The sequence below is a fragment of the Opisthorchis viverrini genome (genome assembly GCF_000715545.1).
Source record: "Opisthorchis viverrini unplaced genomic scaffold opera_v5_127, whole genome shotgun sequence".
Taxonomy (NCBI): Eukaryota; Metazoa; Platyhelminthes; class Trematoda; order Opisthorchiida; family Opisthorchiidae; genus Opisthorchis; species Opisthorchis viverrini.
The window spans coordinates 562,986-585,331 of NW_008751785.1; the positions used below are offsets into that span (position 1 = coordinate 562,986).

General features: G+C 43.0%; 1 protein-coding gene across 1 annotated transcript in view; it reads left to right on the forward strand.

Annotated features, from left to right (window-relative positions):
- Positions 1-250: 250 nt before the first annotated feature.
- Positions 251-22,346, forward strand: part of T265_06306 (hypothetical protein) — a gene marked incomplete at both ends in the record, with an annotated part of 32,568 nt that continues 10,472 nt past the window's right edge. The window contains 6 exons of the mRNA XM_009171533.1: positions 251-752; positions 4,146-4,320; positions 6,519-6,644; positions 10,813-10,968; positions 20,805-21,108; positions 21,741-21,899. Coding sequence (XP_009169797.1) covers positions 516-752; positions 4,146-4,320; positions 6,519-6,644; positions 10,813-10,968; positions 20,805-21,108; positions 21,741-21,899 — 1,157 coding nt within the window. The remainder of the gene's footprint in view (positions 753-4,145; positions 4,321-6,518; positions 6,645-10,812; positions 10,969-20,804; positions 21,109-21,740; positions 21,900-22,346) is intronic.

Consider the following 22,346-nt stretch of genomic DNA (forward strand, 5'->3'; position numbering starts at 1 on the left):
GCCGTAATTTCCTGATGGTTAAGTCCACCAGCAGCTCAGCAAGCCTGTAGAACTTCGCCCGCCGATCTCAGTCCTTCAGGTTTACATCTGATCCACATGCATATGTGTTTTCATAATTGGCCAACTGCCGACCGGCCAATTCATATTGGATATCAGCCAAGTATGCATGTAAATACGTGTCTCGTACATTGTAATGGTACTGTATCACGTGTTTGAGAGATTTACTACATCCAGTTTATCGGAATGTACACGGATGATTCAATGATACTTGATCTCTGAAGCTGTCCAACGCGGCTAGTAGGCCTGTTGTTCCGCAGTTTTTTGCTGACTAGACGTATGTTGCTATCTGGTACTGTTTCATACAGTCCCACAGCGTGTCAACCGCTTAGCGTATTCGTGTCAATTAACGTTACCATATGTCCTTTTGTTTACACATCACTCTTATACTGATATACTTCGACCGTAGTAAACACATTGACTTTCAGCATTTCACTGTTAACCTGTAAAATATAAATATGTCGGCTCAGGATTTTGGAATCCTTGCACTAGAAGTGTACTTCCCAAGGTACTATATTTCACAGTCAGACCTAGAAGTGGCGGATGGCTGTCCGGGAAAATATGTTACGGGGCTAGAACAGGAATCTCTTGGATTTTGCACTATTGAGGAGGACATCAGCTCCATCTGCCTGACGGCTGTATCCAACCTCGTTCGTCGGTTGAATCTGGACCTTCTAAATGTTGGTTTTATGGAGGTATGTCGGTGCGTTTGATACCATCTTCGTCCGCATTTATTTCATAATCCAGCTGTCATAGTTTTGCAGTGGGACTGTTTTCAGTCTGTTGTGAGCGTATTCATCGAGACAACATTCCAGGCTATGTTTGGATGGCGTTTGGCTTCATTGTTGGTATATAATCGTCAGTTTTCCTATTTGGGACGATATCTTTTGTATGATGGTCTTTTTCCACTAACAACCCTATCCACTTCATCTGCTCTTCTATTACCGTACGGTCGGAAATGGACGGTACGGGTGACCAGGTCCGACCCGACTTCTCCATATTCTCGAAGTGTTATTACGCAACCTCTTGCGAGAAAGTTCTCACTTCATTTTCGTACTGGAAGTGTTTTTACCAAAGTGAGAGATAAAAGTTGGCACCATGCGTTTCAACCGGTTGGATAGATCATTGGTTGTCCTCGTAAGGCAGTTCTCCAAGCTCTGATTTCTAAACAGTGGATAGTGCATTAGACAGTCGCCACTCTAAACGAACAGCGGGCAAGGATGGACGTATGGATTGCTGGGTGTTCTGTGCAGCCTGGTTATCTGATCTTTGTCCATGGAGCGTATAAGCTGATATTAAGGCAGTGGTTCACAAATGATCGCGAATATCTCGTTTCACGCTGTTGCCTTGTGGGTCGGTCACAGTTTTTGGTTGGGGAATCCTAACTCAATCCGCTTCCTCAGTTGGGAAACTGGGTTGTATCATGTCCACAATAATACGCGATCCCACCATTACGTTCGTATGAAACTGCAACATTCCCGATCTTACTTGACTGGAATGCGGCCGGTCTGAGTGCTCCGTAGACACCACACCTACACCATGTTCTCGATACTGTTCAATCAGAAATCCCGAGCTGAAGCTGCATCATAGTGGTCGGGATTCAGTTCTGCAACGATCTAGCAAGCTAAATTGGATGGAACTTAGTTCCCTAAGTTTCAACAATACCAGGAGGGCCAACGGAGAGTAGCTCGAGGAAGAAGTACGGGGTCCCCGTCCTGCGAGAGATTGCAATACGATATCGTTATACGAAGACACATGAAGGCGGGACCCCGGGAACGGGAAGCATGATTGCGATCGAGAAGGACTTGTGTTCTAATTCATTACTGACAAAGTATTGAGGGTCTTCAGGACCTCGGTGTACAAATATTTCCTTGTCGACCTGGGATATACAAGAGACACTGTTATCATTTCTGAAAAGAACAGGATGCGCAAACTTTTCTAGAAAACCGATCATAGTCATTCGATCCTTGGGGATGTGCTTCGCACCTACAAAGCGTGAAGTCATGCTGCGGGACGTACAGCCTTTGAACTCGCCCCTGAGAATTCAAGGAGTAGTAGTGGAAGTTGTGGCACACTGTACGTATCTCAGAAGTTGGATTAACCCTGAAAGTGATGTGACAGACAAAGTCAGTGCACTAATCTTGAAGGCCAGAATTGTGCATGCTAATTGTCACCACCCGTTGCATCAAAAGTCTATATTAGTTGGTCTCAGGGCAAGTGTATCAGACTACGGTTTGGGCCTTAGTGTTGTGTGACTACGAGGCTTAGCCACATAAGGCGGAGGATCTTAGTTATCTTAAGTCTTTGACCATCAGTGGCTCAGAACTGTCGCTGGAATTGGCTGGTACAAGCGAATTTTCATTGGTGGTATTTGCTGAGGCAGATGGTGAAGGTCTACTTTCTTTTTTATTTCTAATCATTCTCGTAGCCGCAGCAGGTCAACAATTAGCCACCCAGTTGTGAATTTGACTATTTTTGTGTGATCGTGCTGGTTAATTTCTGGAGACAGTCAACCTTGGGCATCTCCGCTATAATTTTTTGACCTAGTGAAGAAGGATTCAACAGAGTAATTACCAATCGTCCAACGTTCCAAACAAGATTTTGTGTTTTATACCCTACCCCAGGTAGCCAAAAGCAAACTTTTTGTGTTCACATAATCCACGACTTTGTTTGTTCCGCAATACGGAGGCATAGTAAGTTCTCAGTTAAACTCTTTTGGTCCTCCAGTTTCGCCACTGGGGTTGTCAGGTGATTGTTGTTTAGAGGTGCTCGGTAGAAGGAACAGCAGGTTTGTATGAAATAAGTGGATTCCAGAATTCACGCCTTATTTTCCAACGGAAAAATTGCTGTGACCATTAGTTCCCTATGTTCGTTTGAGTCAGCTCCCAAAGTTGCCTTCGTCATCTATGCCAGTCTGCTAACTGTCTGAGTCATAACGGGAGTTTTATTGAATTGGAGTGGGTTTAGATATCTAATCTATCGTTGACACAACATCACATTTAGGCATTCTAGAACTCTTTCACTTGTAAAACCGTTGTCGTTGAATGAAGGAAGCCAGGTAACATTCAGTGGTAAAAATGTCCAGAAGTCTTCCGCTTAGCATAAATGGTGATGTCTGGTGATGTCTGCCTCGATCCAATTCAAATTACTATGCGTGATATTTTCTCTGTAAGTGTGAATATCCTAGTGTTTCCGACCGAATTGTTCAAGTCGGTCTGCAGACGTCTTCCTGCCACAACCTTTTTGTTACAGGAGTGTTGTTCCATGCCCTCTGAGATGTAAGGCGAACATTTTGTGACCGCATCATTCTTTCATGGGTGTTAAGATTCTACTCACTCAGAGACGCCCAACCCTTGGCGGATGAGAATAGCTTGCTTGCTGTAGACAGCAACGAGGAATTTATTTACGCTGTAAGCAACTGTCTGAGGTTTCTCTGCGATTTATACAGCGAAGTTCACATGCGATCTGCTACCATGGCTTGTTTGATTGAATTCCCAATTGGTCCGGTAAAAAACCGTGAAGATAGTCATTTTACAAGATAGACAGGCCAACGAGGTTCAGTACAAGAAAAGAAATCTAGCATAAATTTCTTGGTTGTCGTTGGGTTTACGGACGGTCAATATGTTGAAAAAAATCGTTCGTTATTATCAAGGATCACCGTATTGTTTTCTAGCTGCGGCCCGTGTAACGTCCTTCGAGTACGGTAAACATTTAAGTAAGTACTGGGGGCGAGATGGTTCAAGTGGTTAGAGCGCGAATTTACTGACCGGAGGGTCCGTGGTTCGAACCCGACCTCTGCCTCTCGATTTCCCCTGTCTAGGCTTGGGCAACCTGGCAGTATCCCAGCCCTCGTGCTTCCTTCGGGTGGCGTGGCAGCTAGACACCGGAAGGGTGTTGCAGCTGAGCGAAGTACTGTTCCCAAGCAAGAATGACACTTCTCGTCTCACAGTTTGTATCAGGTTTTGAACATAGATTGGCTTCGTTTACAGGACGAATTCTCCACCAGAATACCTACAATTGTTTGCTCACTCAATTTCTTTACACCTTTTCTTGAGTAAATGAAGTTCCGTCCGTTTTTCCCGCGCCAGGTTGGTACGGAAACCCTGATTGATAAATCAAAGTCCACCAAAACTGTCCTGATGCAGTTATTTGAGGCCTGTGGAAATTTCGACGTGGAGGGCATCGACGTAAAAAACGCCTGTTTCGGAGGTACTGCCGCATTGTTTCACGCGCTAAATTGGTTGGAATCCAGTGCATGGGACGGTGAGTCATGTTAGTGTTTGATATAAAAAACCTCCCCGATTCACGGGCCCTACGGGTACGACCCATTTCGAATCTGCTGCAGTTCCGCAGTCAGTAAATTGATAAAAACGATTCCGATGTAATGTACAACTTCAATTTACCTTCCCTGGTACCATTGTTGTATACGCCTAAACGATCTTACCATGTTTCCGCCGTCCTAGTGGCGAGTGTCAGCTTTTGTTCGATTTTTCCGTTACCGTTTATCGTGATCGTTGGGACTAGTTGACAACCAGTAAGCGACAGTAGCCTGGTGTGAATGCTATTCGGTCGATCATCTTTAGCATACACATCCTACTCCATATTTTATGGCCATTTGCCAGAGGAGAGCTCTCGGAAACCGTATATTCGCAAACCTTCGCATTTTGACATGAACGTGGGTTGCGCATTCTCATTGGGATTCGAGCATGTGCCTGTTTTTTCAGTTTGTCTTACAACCTCATTGCAAATCTTTTGTGACTTTGTCACGAAAAAGAAGCTTGTGCTTCTAAATTACCCGTCTTAAAGTACACCAGACTCTGTCATACGCTTCTGTCGATCGTTCGAACTCAGATTATTACGCTATTTTGCGTCATACCGCTTAGGTGAACTATACTTGAGGTCATGTCTTAGTAAGCTACTCAGCAGGTGCACAACATAGCAAAATACCCCTATTTATGTTTCCTTATATGAGAACCATTATTCCTTCGAGCCGCTGGAAGACAACAGAGAACTACATCCTTCATGCTTGCTGGTGCAAATGACCTTATTTTGCTTCACGCAGTATTGCTTTGGTGTCTAGCTGACCCTAGATTGTAAGGGTCGGTTAGCAGGCACCACAAGAAAGCGCACATTAGTCTGGGTTCGAAGGGTCGATCGATGCTGTTTATGATAAGATCGCAGAAGGCTTTCAACAAAATGGCCAATTAAAGCAAACGACGATTGTCTAACCAGAAACGGGCAATCCACTTTGACATTCCAATAGTGAAGAGTCTTGGTTGTTGGTCTGTCCACCGAGCTTGGCCGTTGGATTGCAAACGTTTCATTACCAACCGAGGTGACATTGTCAGTACAAGATCGAGTGGATGGATTCCTACTCTTCTACCTGTGCTTATATAGCTCATAAAGAGCATTTGGTAGCTCTGAAGGCGGTCTTCGCGTTGTTTGATTAGACCCCCGTGAATCTGAGTTGGTTTCAATCTCTTGTGTCTGGTTGGTTTGTTGGGCGTATTCATTACGACAGTACTGTGTATGATTATTATGTTGGTATTCGGTCCTTTTCTTCTTGCTTTGGGGTCTGGATTTGTTCCCTTGATTGGTTGATTCTGTGGTCTTCTGAAAAACCTGGATACATTTTTGATGGATTCTGTGCTTCAACCCCAAACGAGAGAACACTGATGTTTTCGAAGACCAAATTCTGACCGTATCTTCTGCCAGTTCAGTATGACTTGTTACGCATTATTTCTTAGATATGCATAAAGTTTTGTAGTCTCATCATAGCATCTGGCTTTTCGGAGTAGAATTACGGTCTTCGCGTTAACTGTACAGCAACTGAGCATATCAGGGTAGGCGACCTTCAACTTCCTTCGAAGTTCCTCACGGCCCTCTTCTAACCGAAAGTTAAAAAAATAACTGGAAAATCAAATCTAATGAAATACATCTACAGAGGACGAAACCCGAGCCGTCCCTCTTAGGAATGTTCCAAACAAGCCGCTGGACAAATTCATAACTTGATGACAAAGGCATGAAATAACGCGCCGTTCTCAGAATAAAACCAGGAATAGTAAAATAGCGTAACACCGACTTGGATACTAATGTATACGAATCAGGCTACGGATAGTTTCTTGGGACCCTCGTGCTTCCGGGAGAAGTTCATCCAGTTAGCTGTTGGAACCAGGGAAGTCGACTTCAAAATAAGCAGTTTTCTTCAGTATATTCTGTCAGGGATACAACGAAACACACTTGGTGTGCTGGACAGCGTTTATTTTTACTGCGCTCTGAACTTTGTCCAGTACTTTTCAAATCTCGCAGTACCTGAAATCTCCTGGTAGGCTGACATGCGTACATTTTCACAGAAAGCACAGATTTCATACACTCGATTCAGACCATTTTCCAGTTCCTTCATACCCGACCATGCTACAGCTTGCTTTGACGTGGATAATTACTTCTATCTATTCTTTCAGGTCGTTTGGCTTTGGTAGTCGCTGGCGATATTGCGATTTATGGGAGTAAGGCTGCCCGTCCAACAGGCGGCGCTGGGGCTGTGGCAATACTCTTAGGCCCGAATGCTCCGCTGGTTATTGACCCCGGTGAGTAGCATTTCGAGGCTTATCGTTTTCGTGTGCCTGTTCGCATTCCATCCCATGTGAAGTTTGTGTTTCACCTCATCAACTCTGCCCAAAACCTTGCTCGTTTTCTTCTGTTCTATTACGCCATCACTGGCATAAAACCTAAGAGATTTTCGACTGTTAAAAAATCAACCTATTCTACAAGATACGGAGAATCAAGAAGGAGCCATCCGACGAATGGTCATTCTTATAGGTAGTCCACATCGGTATCGCCCGTCAGTTATGATGCAGTTTACGGAAACCAAATAATCCATTCTAAGATCGTTTTTATTGTGAGTGATTCGTTCACTTCGAATTTTCAATCATTTGCCCGGAGAACTGCGTGACTGTTAACTTGAATCATAGAAATGTAGTACAGAGAGCGCGTTTGCCCCAAAACACGCACACACTGTTCATAACTGATATACGCGTCAGAGTAGCCTGCAAATATCTATGGGGATTTTGAAATATCGCTGTTCGGATACTTCATTTAACTACTTCACCGAGAGGCATTTGCGACCCCATCATGCCAGATCACTTTTTAGGTTATGGAGCGAATTTACTGACTGGAAGGTCTATGGTTCGAACCCGACCTCCGTCTCTTGACTTCCGCTAGCAGTATCCTAGCTCTCGTACTTCTTTCGGGTGGCATAGTAGCTAGGCACCGAAGGGTGTTTCAGCTGAACCATTATTTCAGCTGAACCATTATTACCATTGTTATTATTATTATTATTATTATTATTATTATTATTATTATTATTATTATTATTATTATTATTATTATTATTATTATTATTATTATTATTATTATTATTATTATTATTATTATTATTATTATTATTATTATTATTATTATTATTATTATTATTATTATTATTATTATTATTATTATTATTATTATTATTATTATTATTATTATTATTATTATTATTATTATTATTATTATTATTATTATTATTATTATTATTATTATTATTATTATTATTATTATTATTATTATTATTATTATTATTATTATTATTATTATTATTATTATTATTATTATTATTATTATTATTATTATTATTATTATTATTATTATTATTATTATTATTATTATTATTATTATTATTATTATTATTATTATTATTATTATTATTATTATTATTATTATTATTATTATTATTATTATTATTATTATTATTATTATTATTATTATTATTATTATTATTATTATTATGTTTTCCTCAAACATGTTCATCCTGTCCTCAAATCCATCTTACCAAGCCTGGTAGCTGTGCTCCTAAGTTGTGCTACCCATTTGCAGCTTGTCACCAAAGGTAGATTTAGTGTTAAAGGGAAAGGAACCCCAACCATTTACCGTACCACATTGCTATTGTTCTATTCGCTGCTAAAATCAGCGGATGAAGGTTTTGTACACCAGCTGCATATTTGTCAATAATTTTGAGTCTGAACAACTGCTTTCTGTCCAGCTAGAGGCACGAAACTCTGGGCACTCAAACCCCATCATTTAGCTTCAGGCACGAAGCTAGCCAAGCTTTTAGGTTTCCTATCGCAGCTCGAACCGTAGCTCGTGAAGCCAGTGAATTCTATTTTGACATTTGACGCCCCATTCTCACTCTAAATGGTATCTGTTAGGAGTGTTGATTAGATAGTAAGTGACTTGAGACGATATGACATGTAAGCGCACAATGGCCTGTTTTGGAATGATCGATTGACGGACATGCTTCTTCATGCTTCGCTGGATGATAGTTTATAAATTTCCTCCCCCCATTCACCGGTCACCGATTTTCTTATCCTGTGCACAAAGGTCCAATTTTCACTGTTCTGCACATTGTGAACACTTGGTTCTAGAGAAAATGTCTAACAAAATCATCAGAAAAGCATTTAAGAGGCGACTCGCAAGCGAATTCGTTGCAATAAGAATCTCTTCGCCAAAGTTGACCGAAACTCGTTGCGGCTTACCGATCGTAACAATGTCTGTAATGGGGGTTTTCTATTGTACTTTTATAACCTAACTAGCTTGAGGGTTCCTGGATCAAATAAAATTGCATAAACTGATGTTGTGTTTATGCGTTCTGCCTGTGTTTGAAGTTGATGCATGCTCTGTTGAGCGTTTGAGGAGTCATTAGCCTAATACCTCGCTCTGATGATTTGATATGAAGTCGAATAATGCATGTGGAGAAACCGAGCTGATATTGTTGGTTGAATATGGGAACAAAGACGGTACTGGTACTCTACCTGCCAGTATGCTTGGACTGGATCGGAAGCCCGTACCGAACGTATACCGTAATTAGAGCAGTTGGTGTTCAGCGCGAATTGAATAGGCGAGGTCGTTTGCCGAGTCATACTTGGCCAACCGGCACCGAAGCAAATAGACTGGCCAGAAGTCACTCTGTTTCACCCCAAGGTACATTAGCTAGCGTCCGGTTGTACCCGACTAGACACAGCTATTCGTGGTTGATCGTGCACAGGAAACAAGAATTCGTCTTGATCACCGAAGCTGAGCGAAAACAATCACAAGTAATGGACAGTTATTGAACGGAATATACTGTAACTCGATTGGACATTGCGTGGCCTTGAATGCCAACTGGATGTGCTCGGTCTACCAGTCATTGTATATATGATAAGTCCGACAAGCTTACCCATATAGGGATCATCCCCATCAATCCAAAAAATTACTGAAACAACGCGAGCTTTAGAACAGAGGCACTCAGCCGGAAAATACACGATCAAAACGGGTTGTGGCAATGATCCTGGAAGTGTAGTGACTTACGCAGTGCAGTTTAATTCCGAGTACCCACTCAGCATTTCGGGACAATCCGTCAGTGCATGGACGGTTTTTCCGTGCCAGATCGAAACAACTTCCCATAGCTTGCGTTCTTAAAAGAAAAGTTCAGTGCGACCCCATTCAGCTTTAAATGACATCGACCCACTTGTGCTCTCTGGTGAATCTGACAGGGTGGCACGCGCTATTTTGTGGAATTAGATTGACTAGATTGACATAGGTATGTGACGGGACTGGTTGACTTAATCAGATAATGCGGAATCAGAGGTTAATAGCTAAATACTCAAACGGTGACTGACAGTGCCTTTAACTGTAATGGTATGAACGAGAACTTGTAGACAATGGAGAACGCGAACCCATGGTAGTTCAAGGACCGCCATGTTATGCCATGCCCCGTTGGGTGTACTGCTTCGTTATAAAAACGATCTAGTGATAGGATAGTTAGAAATGAAATGCATTTGGAGAGGCCGATGGCATTGATTTTGCTTAATGACCGTGACTTACATCCGAATACTGAACATAGCAACATCAGGTTGTTTTTTCGCTCAGTGCTTCGAGGGCGAATTTATTAACCAGAAGATGCGTGATTCGAACCCGACCCGGGCCTGGACAACCTGGGAGTATCTTAACCCTCGTACCTCTTCCGGGTGGCATGGCAGTTAGGCACCTTTAGTGGGCTGTAGCTGAACGATTCTTTTCTGATTGCCGGCGCCAGTCTAATCCGTTTCTGTAAAATACGGTCAGTGGTACATCTGATACCTTACCTTAAAGATAACGTAAGTTCAACCCTGGGTATGCCCTGGAAGGAAAGCTTCGGTCCTGTTCTTCTATGTTTCAGATGGTATCTATTGGGTCAATAACTCACGAGATGGCCTACCTACCTTGGTAATCGGAGCGCGCTTCCTTCGCTATGGACTATCTAATCTAAGTGAACTGACTTGAGTAGTCCTCTGCCTATCATAGACTCAACTGAAGCGTTCACCATATAGGTTTGTTTGTGTGAGTTGTGTCGGCTATGAGGACTATGGATAAGGGTATCCGCTGAACTCATTAAAACTTTCTCATCTGGCTTATAAATTATAAATTAATGAAAATGGAGGGAACGGAATATCGGGAGGTAGAATCATTTATATGACGACTGAGACTTTCATCTGTACAGTAGTCGGCCGTGGAGCAAGTAAATAAACAAGTGACCACTTGTTGCGAATTTTACGATTGAAGGATGAGTGATGTAAGTTATTCTCACTGCTGATCAGGTGCTCGTAGCAGGACGCTTCAGCTCCTCATGGAAGTGTACAATGTCATTTGATGTTCTGCCTCGGCATCTCATTGTCGTTTCCGCTCCTTTATCCCCCTATTAAGGCCTCAGATCTCACCACGTCCAACACAAGTATGATTTCTACAAGCCCGATATGAGTTCTGAATATCCCACAGTTGATGGTCATCTGAGTCTACAGTGCTATCGGGATGCGCTGATCCAATGTTATCGAAAATACAAACGAAGAGTATGGACCAAAAGTTAGTCTTCCGTGTGATTCGCATCCCGGTAACCAATCATTTTCAAACGTTTTAATTCACTTTGGTGATTCTATCCACTCTCGTCTTTTAGCCGTGCGTGTTACTGCTCCTGTTTTCCAGTTTTTCCATGCGTGCTAGATTACGTTGCGTGATGACATGGAACTGATCACATAACATGGTGTATAATCTTTCGAAGGAAAACGGTGATAATAGGAACGCCATTGTTTTTTGTTTTAACTTGGCCGTTAGTATCACACTTCAAACGTCCTGTTACCAAACACTGATGTCAACTGTAGTGAAGTGTCCGCTTGAGTATTACTGGCTAAACATCGTCGGTGGAGATCGGACGTTATTCATCAAAGTCCTCCCGGATCCTGGGGACTTTATCATACTGAATTCCGTTGTTGCACCATGAAAATGGAACTTTCTGACACTCCTGAAGCTAGTTTTTCCCCTCATTAAAGCAACCCACATTAGAAGTGAAGCAAGATCATGATTGGTTGTTGGGTTTGTCGAAGATCAACCCTGGCTAGCACCGCGCATATTAGCACACACATACGCACCACCACTCAACGCACAACCAGTGAACCATCTCTACGCTCACTACGCTTCCTGACAATATACTGATGATGTCACCTCGATTGGTGGTGAGACGTTTGCGACCAAATTGTCCAGCTCAGCTCAGATTAGTGAACAAACCAGCAACCAACAATGCAAGGATGTCCGAAGAGTCAGTAGGAAATTGAGTTATCTAAACTCGTTCCCTTTCCAATCCCTCCACTCAACAGTCCACTTATAGTGCTGTATTTACGCATTAATTTATCACCTCCCGCCTCCAAGGCATAGCTACCTGCTCTACCTCCCCAAATCATCGGTGAACGGAACTGTGGCAGCTACAACCACTGTACGATAAGTAAGCGGTTAGTACGGCTGACAATGATGATGATGAGCTCGTTAACGAATGATATCACCCACTAACTGGCGCTGGGTTTCCCCCTAGTTTCCGCAAAACCAGACCTCATCATCTCCTTACCGAGAAATCTAATCCATTTGGCAAACGGGAGGTCTGTGCAGCACGAGCAGCGGAAATAATTTGCATCGCAGTTGCGTTTCAGTTTTCGCGATGGATTTTATGACTTGCTTTTTACGATTGATTCATGCACCAGTATAGCTCCGGTAAATATGGCATTGTCAGTCGTCTACAGGAAGGACCCAACGGCTTCCACACCACCATGTCACCTGATAACTCAACTTCACCGATAGGCTATCTGATTGTACAACGTACTGTAGCACTTGGATCCTCCCCTCTTTACTCTAGTGGAAACCCGACGCCAAGGTTGAAACTTGGTAATGTTTGGGGCAGAGATAGAGGTTAGACTTTGCCTTTCGTGAATCATCTCCCGTAAAAATGGAACAACTACTTATACTGTATTTCTTAAACAGTGATAGTGACATGTTTATTCAAGCCCAAAGGCAAACGTGACCGATGATAAAAATAAACAGTACTTTAGCTTGATTTGGTTTCCAAAAGGACGTACGTGAGCTTTCTCTGTTTTGCTTATGAATGATATCAGCGTGGCACTGTTTCGAATGTCGAATGTTGCGGGGAAAACGCATATATATGATCAAAATTTCTGCCAACTGGCATCGATACTATCAGCCCTGTCTAAGAATTTGCTAACCCTATCCAATCGGATTACGCGTTTAGCAATCCGGTAACAATCCTTTGGTGGCATGGCATTTAGGCACCAAAAGGTTGTTGCCGTTGAACGGTTATTTTTTAGTAATCCTGTATGAATGGTTGATGATTGAGTGGCAACTTCAATATGCATTTAGAATCAGGAGGATAGATAATGCTGCTCCCACAGGATACCGTTTTCCTGGACGTGGAGCAGCTGGGTACTTAACCGTAGTCAGTTTTCCAGACTGAAGCCAGTCTCTCAATTTCACGTGCCTTGAGACGGCTTATCGAAAGACCAGCCTATCAGGTGCATTTTCTTTCCTGAAAAAATCCTACCAAAATACACTGCGCTCTTCGAGTCACAATCTTTGAAACAACGCTTGTCATATCACTGGAGAGATCCTTCTCAGAAACGACCGTTTTAGATGTTTCCCTGAAGCATATCTGTCCAGCTATGCATCAAAGGAACAAATGTCTGGTTCAATCTGAGGGTGGTCTCTCAAGAACGGGACAATTGTTGTGAGCGATTTCTCAGGGCGGAGTGATATCTTATAGAACAACAAAAAGGACTTGAAAAAGCATCACCTTGAGGAGAATTTTACTAACGTTTGAGTTATGACTAGAAATAATCACAGCATGCATGCCATCGGTTTTGATTCAGTGTCACTTGAGAAGCAGTTTTCAGTCGACTGCTTTCGTTATCTTTACGTCAGCAGTTTGGAGACCATTTCAGCCCAACAAAATTCAAGTAGGGTACTATTGACCATTGTGCGTTTCCGACAAGTTTGGCGTTTACTACCCGTTGAAAATTCTCGTTTGGATCTAGCACGTGCTAAGGGATTTTTTTTGAGGTAGATGGAATCGAGGCACTATCAGCTCGTGGTCAAACTAGTACAGATAATTTCTGTTAAAAGTGTTTCTGAGAATATCGTGGATAATCCATCACAAACACACAACAATGAACTTTGTCCATTATTGATGCACATTCGAGCGTTACTCAAGAATAGGCGATCAAACTTTATTAGTCGTATACCACTCTCCAATCGGACAGCTCAGGTTCCGCATCTATATAATAGCGTGGCGCTTACGCGGGTGCCTCAGCGAAACGAATATCTCATCTTTTTCACCAATGACGGAGGTTGATTAATGTGGTGTCGGTCTTGCTTATTTGTCCAGATATTTCGTCCTTCAAATCACTGGTCCTGAAGCAATTTTTCGGATTTATCCATCTCCTAAGAGTCACCATCAAGACTGAATTGGTGTAAGGAATGGCCATTCGAGTAACATAACTTCGAGAGCGGGTTGCAAAGTCGTTTAGGGCTGGGTTCACTAGATACCCTTATGTGACCTGCTTGGTGTGTCGAAGTTATGAAGAGGGCTCACCGTAATCCTGTACTTGCACACATGTGTGGGTGTTAACTGCACTCAGAGTACGAATGAAATTTTGCGCTACCCCATTCTTCAGCGAATCCTGCAAGACAGTCTGGTCAACTGCGTCGAATTCGATTTTGAGGTCCAGGAAGAGGGGTGGAGTTGGCCCTTGATATTTAGGATCTTGTTTATCTGTTGTCGTTGGGTGATAATTACAATCTCGGCCTGTTGTGAATCCTGTACGTTCCTCATGGAGGTGTGTACGCGAATGTGGGTTAGCCGTCGAAGAATGGTGCTTACAAGCAGTTTGTATACAACGTTCAACTTGGCTCCCCATTTAGTTATAACACTTACTACGTGGATACCATAAATGGGGATTGATCGTTGGAGCCAGCAGTCTAATATTTGGAACCCCCTGCTGAGCACTTTGAACGCAGAAAACGGGCTGTGTTCACTGTCTACCGTAAAGCATTGATAACACAAAACTCATAGGTGGCCAGTTGAGTTGAAATTATAAGTCATTGGCCCACTATTTTCTTCCGCGATCGTCTTATGAACGTTCAGCTCTTTTTGGACATTTCGTTTTGGTAAGTTTAGAGAGTTTGCGGTTATTTCCAGAAGCATTTGGATCTTCAGTTTTTGAATATTCTTCGGCAGCACCTTGATTTGCAATCTAGCTTCAGAGAAGTGCGAAATTCCAAGGTGGTCTGTCCGTGCATGTGATCATGGGTGGGGTATATAGGGTCGTCATTCCCGGTGTTGAGTATTTCCGCTGAACCAGCAGTTATCTAGCGATTATGGTTCGTGCATTCGGTGAAACTATGTGCTGAAACAGTGGTTGAGCGTAACGTGTCTTGGAGGTGTCACCAATGGTTTACGCTATCATTGGCAAAAGTCCCACTGGGGTGGTGGCGAGCATGGTCTAACAGTTATGTCGTACCTGTGTTTGTTTTAACTGCGGGATTCACATTCCAAGTAGGGCATTTGTGTCATCTGCTAAAACGAACAATCACTCTTGCGTATGATCAGAGTCTTGTGTGATCTGCAGTCCTGCATATAGAACAACAAAAAGGACTTGAAAAAGCATCACTTTGAAGAGAATTTTACTAACGTTTGAGTTATGACTAGAAATAATCACAGCATGCATGCCATCGGTTTTGATTCAGTGTCACTTGAGAAGCAGTTTTCAGTCGACTGCTTTCGTTATCTTTACGTCAGCAGTTTGGAGACCATTTCAGCCCAACAAAATTCAAGTAGGGTACTATTGACCATTGTGCGTTTCCGACAAGTTTGGCGTTTACTACCCGTTGAAAATTCTCGTTTGGATCTAGCACGTGCTAAGGGATTTTTTTTGAGGTAGATGGAATCGAGGCACTATCAGCTCGTGGTCAAACTAGTACAGATAATTTCTGTTAAAAGTGTTTCTGAGAATATCGTGGATAATCCATCACAAACACACAACAATGAACTTTGTCCATTATTGATGCACATTCGAGCGTTACTCAAGAATAGGCGATCAAACTTTATTAGTCGTATACCACTCTCCAATCGGACAGCTCAGGTTCCGCATCTATATAATAGCGTGGCGCTTACGCGGGTGCCTCAGCGAAACGAATATCTCATCTTTTTCACCAATGACGGAGGTTGATTAATGTGGTGTCGGTCTTGCTTATTTGTCCAGATATTTCGTCCTTCAAATCACTGGTCCTGAAGCAATTTTTCGGATTTATCCATCTCCTAAGAGTCACCATCAAGACTGAATTGGTGTAAGGAATGGCCATTCGAGTAACATAACTTCGAGAGCGGGTTGCAAAGTCGTTTAGGGCTGGGTTCACTAGATACCCTTATGTGACCTGCTTGGTGTGTCGAAGTTATGAAGAGGGCTCACCGTAATCCTGTACTTGCACACATGTGTGGGTGTTAACTGCACTCAGAGTACGAATGAAATTTTGCGCTACCCCATTCTTCAGCGAATCCTGCAAGACAGTCTGGTCAACTGCGTCGAATTCGATTTTGAGGTCCAGGAAGAGGGGTGGAGTTGGCCCTTGATATTTAGGATCTTGTTTATCTGTTGTCGTTGGGTGATAATTACAATCTCGGCCTGTTGTGAATCCTGTACGTTCCTCATGGAGGTGTGTACGCGAATGTGGGTTAGCCGTCGAAGAATGGTGCTTACAAGCAGTTTGTATACAACGTTCAACTTGGCTCCCCATTTAGTTATAACACTTACTACGTGGATACCATAAATGGGGATTGATCGTTGGAGCCAGCAGTCTAATATTTGGAACCCCCTGCTGAGCACTTTGAACGCAGAAAACGGGCTGTGTTCACTGTCTACCGTAAAGCATTGATAACACAAAACTCATAGGTGGCCAGTTGAGTTGAAATTATAAGTCATTGGCCCACTATTTTCTTCCGCGATCGTCTTATGAACGTTCAGCTCTTTTTGGACATTTCGTTTTGGTAAGTTTAGAGAGTTTGCGGTTATTTCCAGAAGCATTTGGATCTTCAGTTTTTGAATATTCTTCGGCAGCACCTTGATTTGCAATCTAGCTTCAGAGAAGTGCGAAATTCCAAGGTGGTCTGTCCGTGCATGTGATCATGGGTGGGGTATATAGGGTCGTCATTCCCGGTGTTGAGTATTTCCGCTGAACCAGCAGTTATCTAGCGATTATGGTTCGTGCATTCGGTGAAACTATGTGCTGAAACAGTGGTTGAGCGTAACGTGTCTTGGAGGTGTCACCAATGGTTTACGCTATCATTGGCAAAAGTCCCACTGGGGTGGTGGCGAGCATGGTCTAACAGTTATGTCGTACCTGTGTTTGTTTTAACTGCGGGATTCACATTCCAAGTAGGGCATTTGTGTCATCTGCTAAAACGAACAATCACTCTTGCGTATGATCAGAGTCTTGTGTGATCTGCAGTCCTGCACAGGACATCTGACAGAACTGCTGCGGTCCACCTGTGTCTAGTATCGCATCCAAGGAGGACTCCAGCCCACATTTCTATGAAAGCTCTCCGTGAATTTGGTGCCCAGCAGGACCAGCTTTGTCAGCGTACAATTGAATTAAGTGTTCATTCCTTCTGAACCCGGGGTGATGCAGATTTCCAGGTTTCTGGCATCCGCCTCTTATTTACCACTATTAACATCCATATCTCCAGCTGGTATTATGACGCCTCTCCTGTGCGCTGTATGAATGAGTCCGTTGGACTAATGGTGGAGTTATTCTCTCACCACCCTTGGATAACTGATATTCATGCTCAAGATAAGTTTAGTGCGCCTTTGGGTTTTACAGCACCGAGTAGGGAACTAGCGGAATTCAACCGACAGAAACAGATTCAACAGCCTTGCTGAGTACAATATCCAGCAGCCCTCATCTCAGGACCCCCGGATATACTCAAGCGATACCTGGAGTATGGCGTGTGACTACTTTTATAATCCTAAAGTTTGGTCTCTGGAAGGCTGTAAGCATCGCTTTTGAGGTGTATGTTGTTTGGGACACTGCAGCTTGTTGAGTTGGTTGTGCTAATGATCAAACGCCATTAGCCACAGTGGTGACGCGCTTTGATTGAATATTAAGCCATTGTTGTTTCCACGGTCGTGCCCTTATATACCTCAGTTCATGATGCGGAAATCATAACAGTCCTAGCATGTACTGAACGAATGATTTTAGTGACAATCCTCAAGTGGAGTGGTTGGAGTGAGTATGAGAGTTGGCGCAAGAAGAGAGTGCATTTCATTTGCAACACCGACCGCTTGCACCATCTATGATTGGGGTATTCTTGGGGAAGACCTCGGAGGTAATCAACTGTGTGCAGATTTCAAGTGCTTTGTCCGCCAGGGTGCCTCTTTTGTCAAAATTTCTGTTCCTTTTTTCGGTCAATGTTACTGTGGCAGCTGATTTGTCACTTCATCTGCTCCAACACAGAACACTTTTAGCGTCTGACGATTAGGAATTAATGGGCTAGCGCAAGTGATTGGCAGTCAGACTGCTTGGTCTCAGTCATCGGATCATTTTTTCAACTCTGGAGACAGCACAAGGACAGCACAGAACCGATACTTCGATCCTTTTGATTCTGATTGGAGACCGATGGCTCAACAATCCTAACGATATTTGTTGCTTTGTTTTTACCGATCGGCTTCGAAACCGTCTGACTTTCTAATCAGTCTGCAACTTGGAGACTTAGAATGACAGGAATGTCAATTTGTCACAGTTTGTCCAGGGATCGATGAAAAGATTGATGTGAGGGTCAGTAATAGGTCTACACTATTCACCAAAAAATACATACAGGCTGTTGCGGCTACAGTTTACATGACAGTGGGTTGCACATTCCAATGAGTGCTTGAATATATCTTGTCGTTTATCCGAAGTGAAGTCCTACCATTCTGTCATGGCAGATAACTTGTAATTTCGAATTACCACAACACATTCATCGTTTGCTTCGTTCGATCCACAGCACCTTCGCGTCGTGTCTCCTGAGTGCATTTTACCATTCAAGGCAACATTGCATTGAGATACCTAATGGACACGGTGAGCATCGAAGCGCAGCTTCTAGCACTATGAAGCTTCAAATTTATGTTTTCCGAGTTTTCGTATAGTAACTGAAATGAGCTGACGAGGTTTGAACGTTGCAACTATGCATCGGACATTGATGCTAGTTCGATGGTCTCTCACATTTCAGCGAGTGACCGGTCAGAAAAGGGTAGTCTGGTAGCATGGGATCTTCGGAAAGCAACGTACGGAGTGATGGGTGTTTTACTCGGCCACTCGAGTTTCGTCGGTCCAATTTAGCAGTGGAGCTAGTAGAGGCATCAAGGTATCCAAGTTCAGCTCGTGCTGTTGTTCAGAGAATCAGTGAGTTTGGCTTTCACCATTTTATCGGTAAATCTCGCTACGTGGTCACACTTCACTTTGTACCGTGTCTGTTAACTGTCTTCCTGGGAAATCCCTTCAGATTAAGGGGTTCACTTTCCTGTGAATAGCAGTGGTGTGCGCTTTTTGCGTTGGCTGCATGACGCATGTTTGTTCGCAATGGAGCAGATGCGGGAGTATAATCAGACTAATTGGCCTCCACTTGACGTTTAGTTGACACGTGGTCCACTGGCTGGATCGGACTGAATAGGAAAGCATTCTTATGCCTAATGATGTGCTCTTCTGAGTGCCATTAAAGTCGTTCTGTTCATCTGTCTTTCAACCTAATCTCATTAAAATTGGAATGTAGATCATTCAGCTCACAGAGTTAAATTTTTCGCACAAAATAAGTTTGAGTAGCAAACAAAGTAAACCAACCAAAATGCCGGTTCTCTTGAAAAGTCGCTGAGGTTGCTTGACGGACAAGCTTAACAGTGTGCAAAAAGTCTGATAGTCGCGTCCGATGGAGTGACTGATGTGCCCAACTTGAAACAGGTAGAGTTTATATAGGAGTTTGTGCGAGGGGAGCGGACCACTTGTTGCACTCTATTCCACGCCCACGATTCAGGTGGGCGACCAAAGTGGTCTCGGTCAAAACAAGCCATCCATGACAGAATGAAAGTTGTCGAACCGCAAATCACCTGGGGCTACGAATGACGGAATGAGCGATTCAGTGAGTAGCAGTTGTATCAAGTTGTCTTACAAGGAGGAATGGTCAGGTGAAATCGGTAATGCCTCGCTCAATGTATTTCTAGTTGGTCTTGTCTTCTTTGAGTGAGTTTCTACTGGCCTTTGTTGACTGAGTATTTGACTCAGGTGGTAACTTAACCAAGTGTCACACATCTATTCCGTTCGGAATAGGGTCGGAATGATTCTGTTTCAGTAGAAAAGGAGATGTGATGGGTGGTTTGCTTCAGAGTTTATAAGCTCTTAGAAATGGTCCTTATGTGATTGATATTTGGACTCAAAAGTTATCCCCATTGTCATAAGATACTATCTTTCATGAACAGAAAGTGCCATGACCCGATGGAAGTAGCAACTAAGTGGTTGTGCTCCTTTGTTTACTGGTAAGTTTGTTGAGGAGAAAACCTCAGGACGTCCTGAAAAGGTACATTCACTTTGCTGATGGCAAATATTCAGCTTTTCCAACGGATTGTCATCCTCGAGCTAATCCAGTGAACTACTTCAAGTCTGCTGTTTCACATCCTCTGCTAAAGATTTGAAACTAGTAGATGATGAAAACTTGTTTATCAGCCTTTACATGTGTGAATATGATGTTCATATTAGTTCTCAGAGCCACTAAAAATTGTCCAAAGACCTTTTCGACTTTCGGATGGGAATTCACGGTTTAGACGATCGCCGAACTGAACCATTTTTGACGTATGAACTTTTGGGGTTCTGAAACATGTTAGGGTTAGACTCCGACGGTTTATTTTATTTTCGAAACCACTCTTAAAGACAGTGTTCAGCTGTCAAGTGTATTCGCTTGCATCCGCCTACCACTTTACTTCAGCAATATTTCTTCAGAGAACGATCCGTTACACAACCTGACTGGTACCGCACCTTTCCTTCAGAATTTAAAACAATTGTCCAGTAAATCATATGGCGTTGTTGTTCTCTAACAGGTAATGAAGTTCCACTAACACCCCCATTTACTTCATAATATTTGGATGTCATTGGTGGATCCGTTTACATTTGATATTCTGAACACTGCCCTATTCACGATGGTTGAACTGAACATCAATCCCTGCGGGCGTGTGGTCTAGTGTGATTATCCTACCGGTTCACTGCCCTTTTAGTAAACTGTTATATGATCATAACATCAATCTGTTCAATAATCCACGCTTCGCTCTGATACCTTCTCTCGTCAGATCAACTCCCGGTGGTTGTTTCGGCCCCTTTGCAAAAGCCAGGGTTATCTTCCCTTCACAACATTGATTACCTGTGCTTTCACAGTCCATTTACTCGACTCGTTCGTAAAGCCTACGGATGGTTAGTTATGGATGACATGCTGGCTCTTCACCCTGGTCCTTTGTTCCCCGATAAGGAGGCAACTACAAATGGGTCCGTTGTCGGTGATTCGATAGCAGAAAATGGCACAAATAACTTGGCAGCCACGATTGATGATCAAGTGAGGACCGCCTTTACGACAATTATAAACGGCGTTGGTGCAGAGTAAGCCCATCTCTGATTGAGTAAATTACGTACTTAGAGTTGTTGAGAGTTGAGTGGGGAGAAAATGTGCACATTATAGCTTCGACTTTGTCAAGTGCCTGAAGCACGTGATTACTTTGACACAGCTGGACTTTAAAGTTAAGTCATCCAAGCAGAGTTTTCGAATTCACCTCTGGATTCCCGACCACTTCTGTTTGTACCGTGCATTTTCTTCGGGTTGCTTGGGAACCGCATCTAAAGTGTTTCACCACTGAACGGCTTGATATACTCGTTTTTACAACTGATTGAATGTGACACTCTTGGTTTTGCGCTTTTCTTCGGTTGATTTTGAGGACATTTTTAATGGCGCTAGTGTGTACCTTTCAACTGAGACACCAGAAGCACGGTATCTGTTGACACCGGCGGAAACTTCAGTATATTGGTTCCAATGGCGAATATTCAAAACGGCGTCAGGCTAGTTGCCCTTATAACCACAAAAACATTCCATCCAATCAATCTATCAACAAGATGTAACATTTGCATAGTTTTTTTTCGACTTACCCTCCCATGTTGCGTTAGATTGGTAGAACTCGTGCTTGTGCTTTTACACTTTCGCTAGTGGGATTCAATTTCCCTTGTATTGTTTTCCACAGCTCTGCCAAACAATCCACCCGCGATGTTGATATCCGGTGCATGGAAGCCACTCGCAGTTTGTTCTCAATGAAGGTTGAACACAGTCTTGTGTTCGCCAAACACGTGGGAAACATGTACACAGCATCTTTGTACGGTTGTCTTGCCAGCCTGTTATTCAGGTATGTTGATGTTTCTAGCAATGTAGAGCGAGGAGTATTCCCAAGCATTATTTCGTGTTTCGCTTCCATGCAAAAGCTTGCCGTTACGGATGACCGGTTTTTGTTTGGATTAACCTATGAAAACCACTAACAATACTTATTGTATTTCATTTGAATGAAAACAATCTCTCCTCACTGTTTACCTAAATGGTTTCATGTTTGTGCCTTTGAGAAGACTTCCTTCGTCGTCATGTTTCGATGAGATGACAGCTTCCCGTCAACATTCATTTGGGTTGGGGATTAATACATCTTTGGACTCTGGCGATCTCACGGGTGGTTGGATTATGATGGTGACCGTACCAAATAGAATCTTATTTGGACGCCTAATTGTCATAATGGCGGTATATATTTGGAAGCCATATTTGAATGATTGCTCTTCACCCACCTGTTCCGTTACGTCATTTCCTC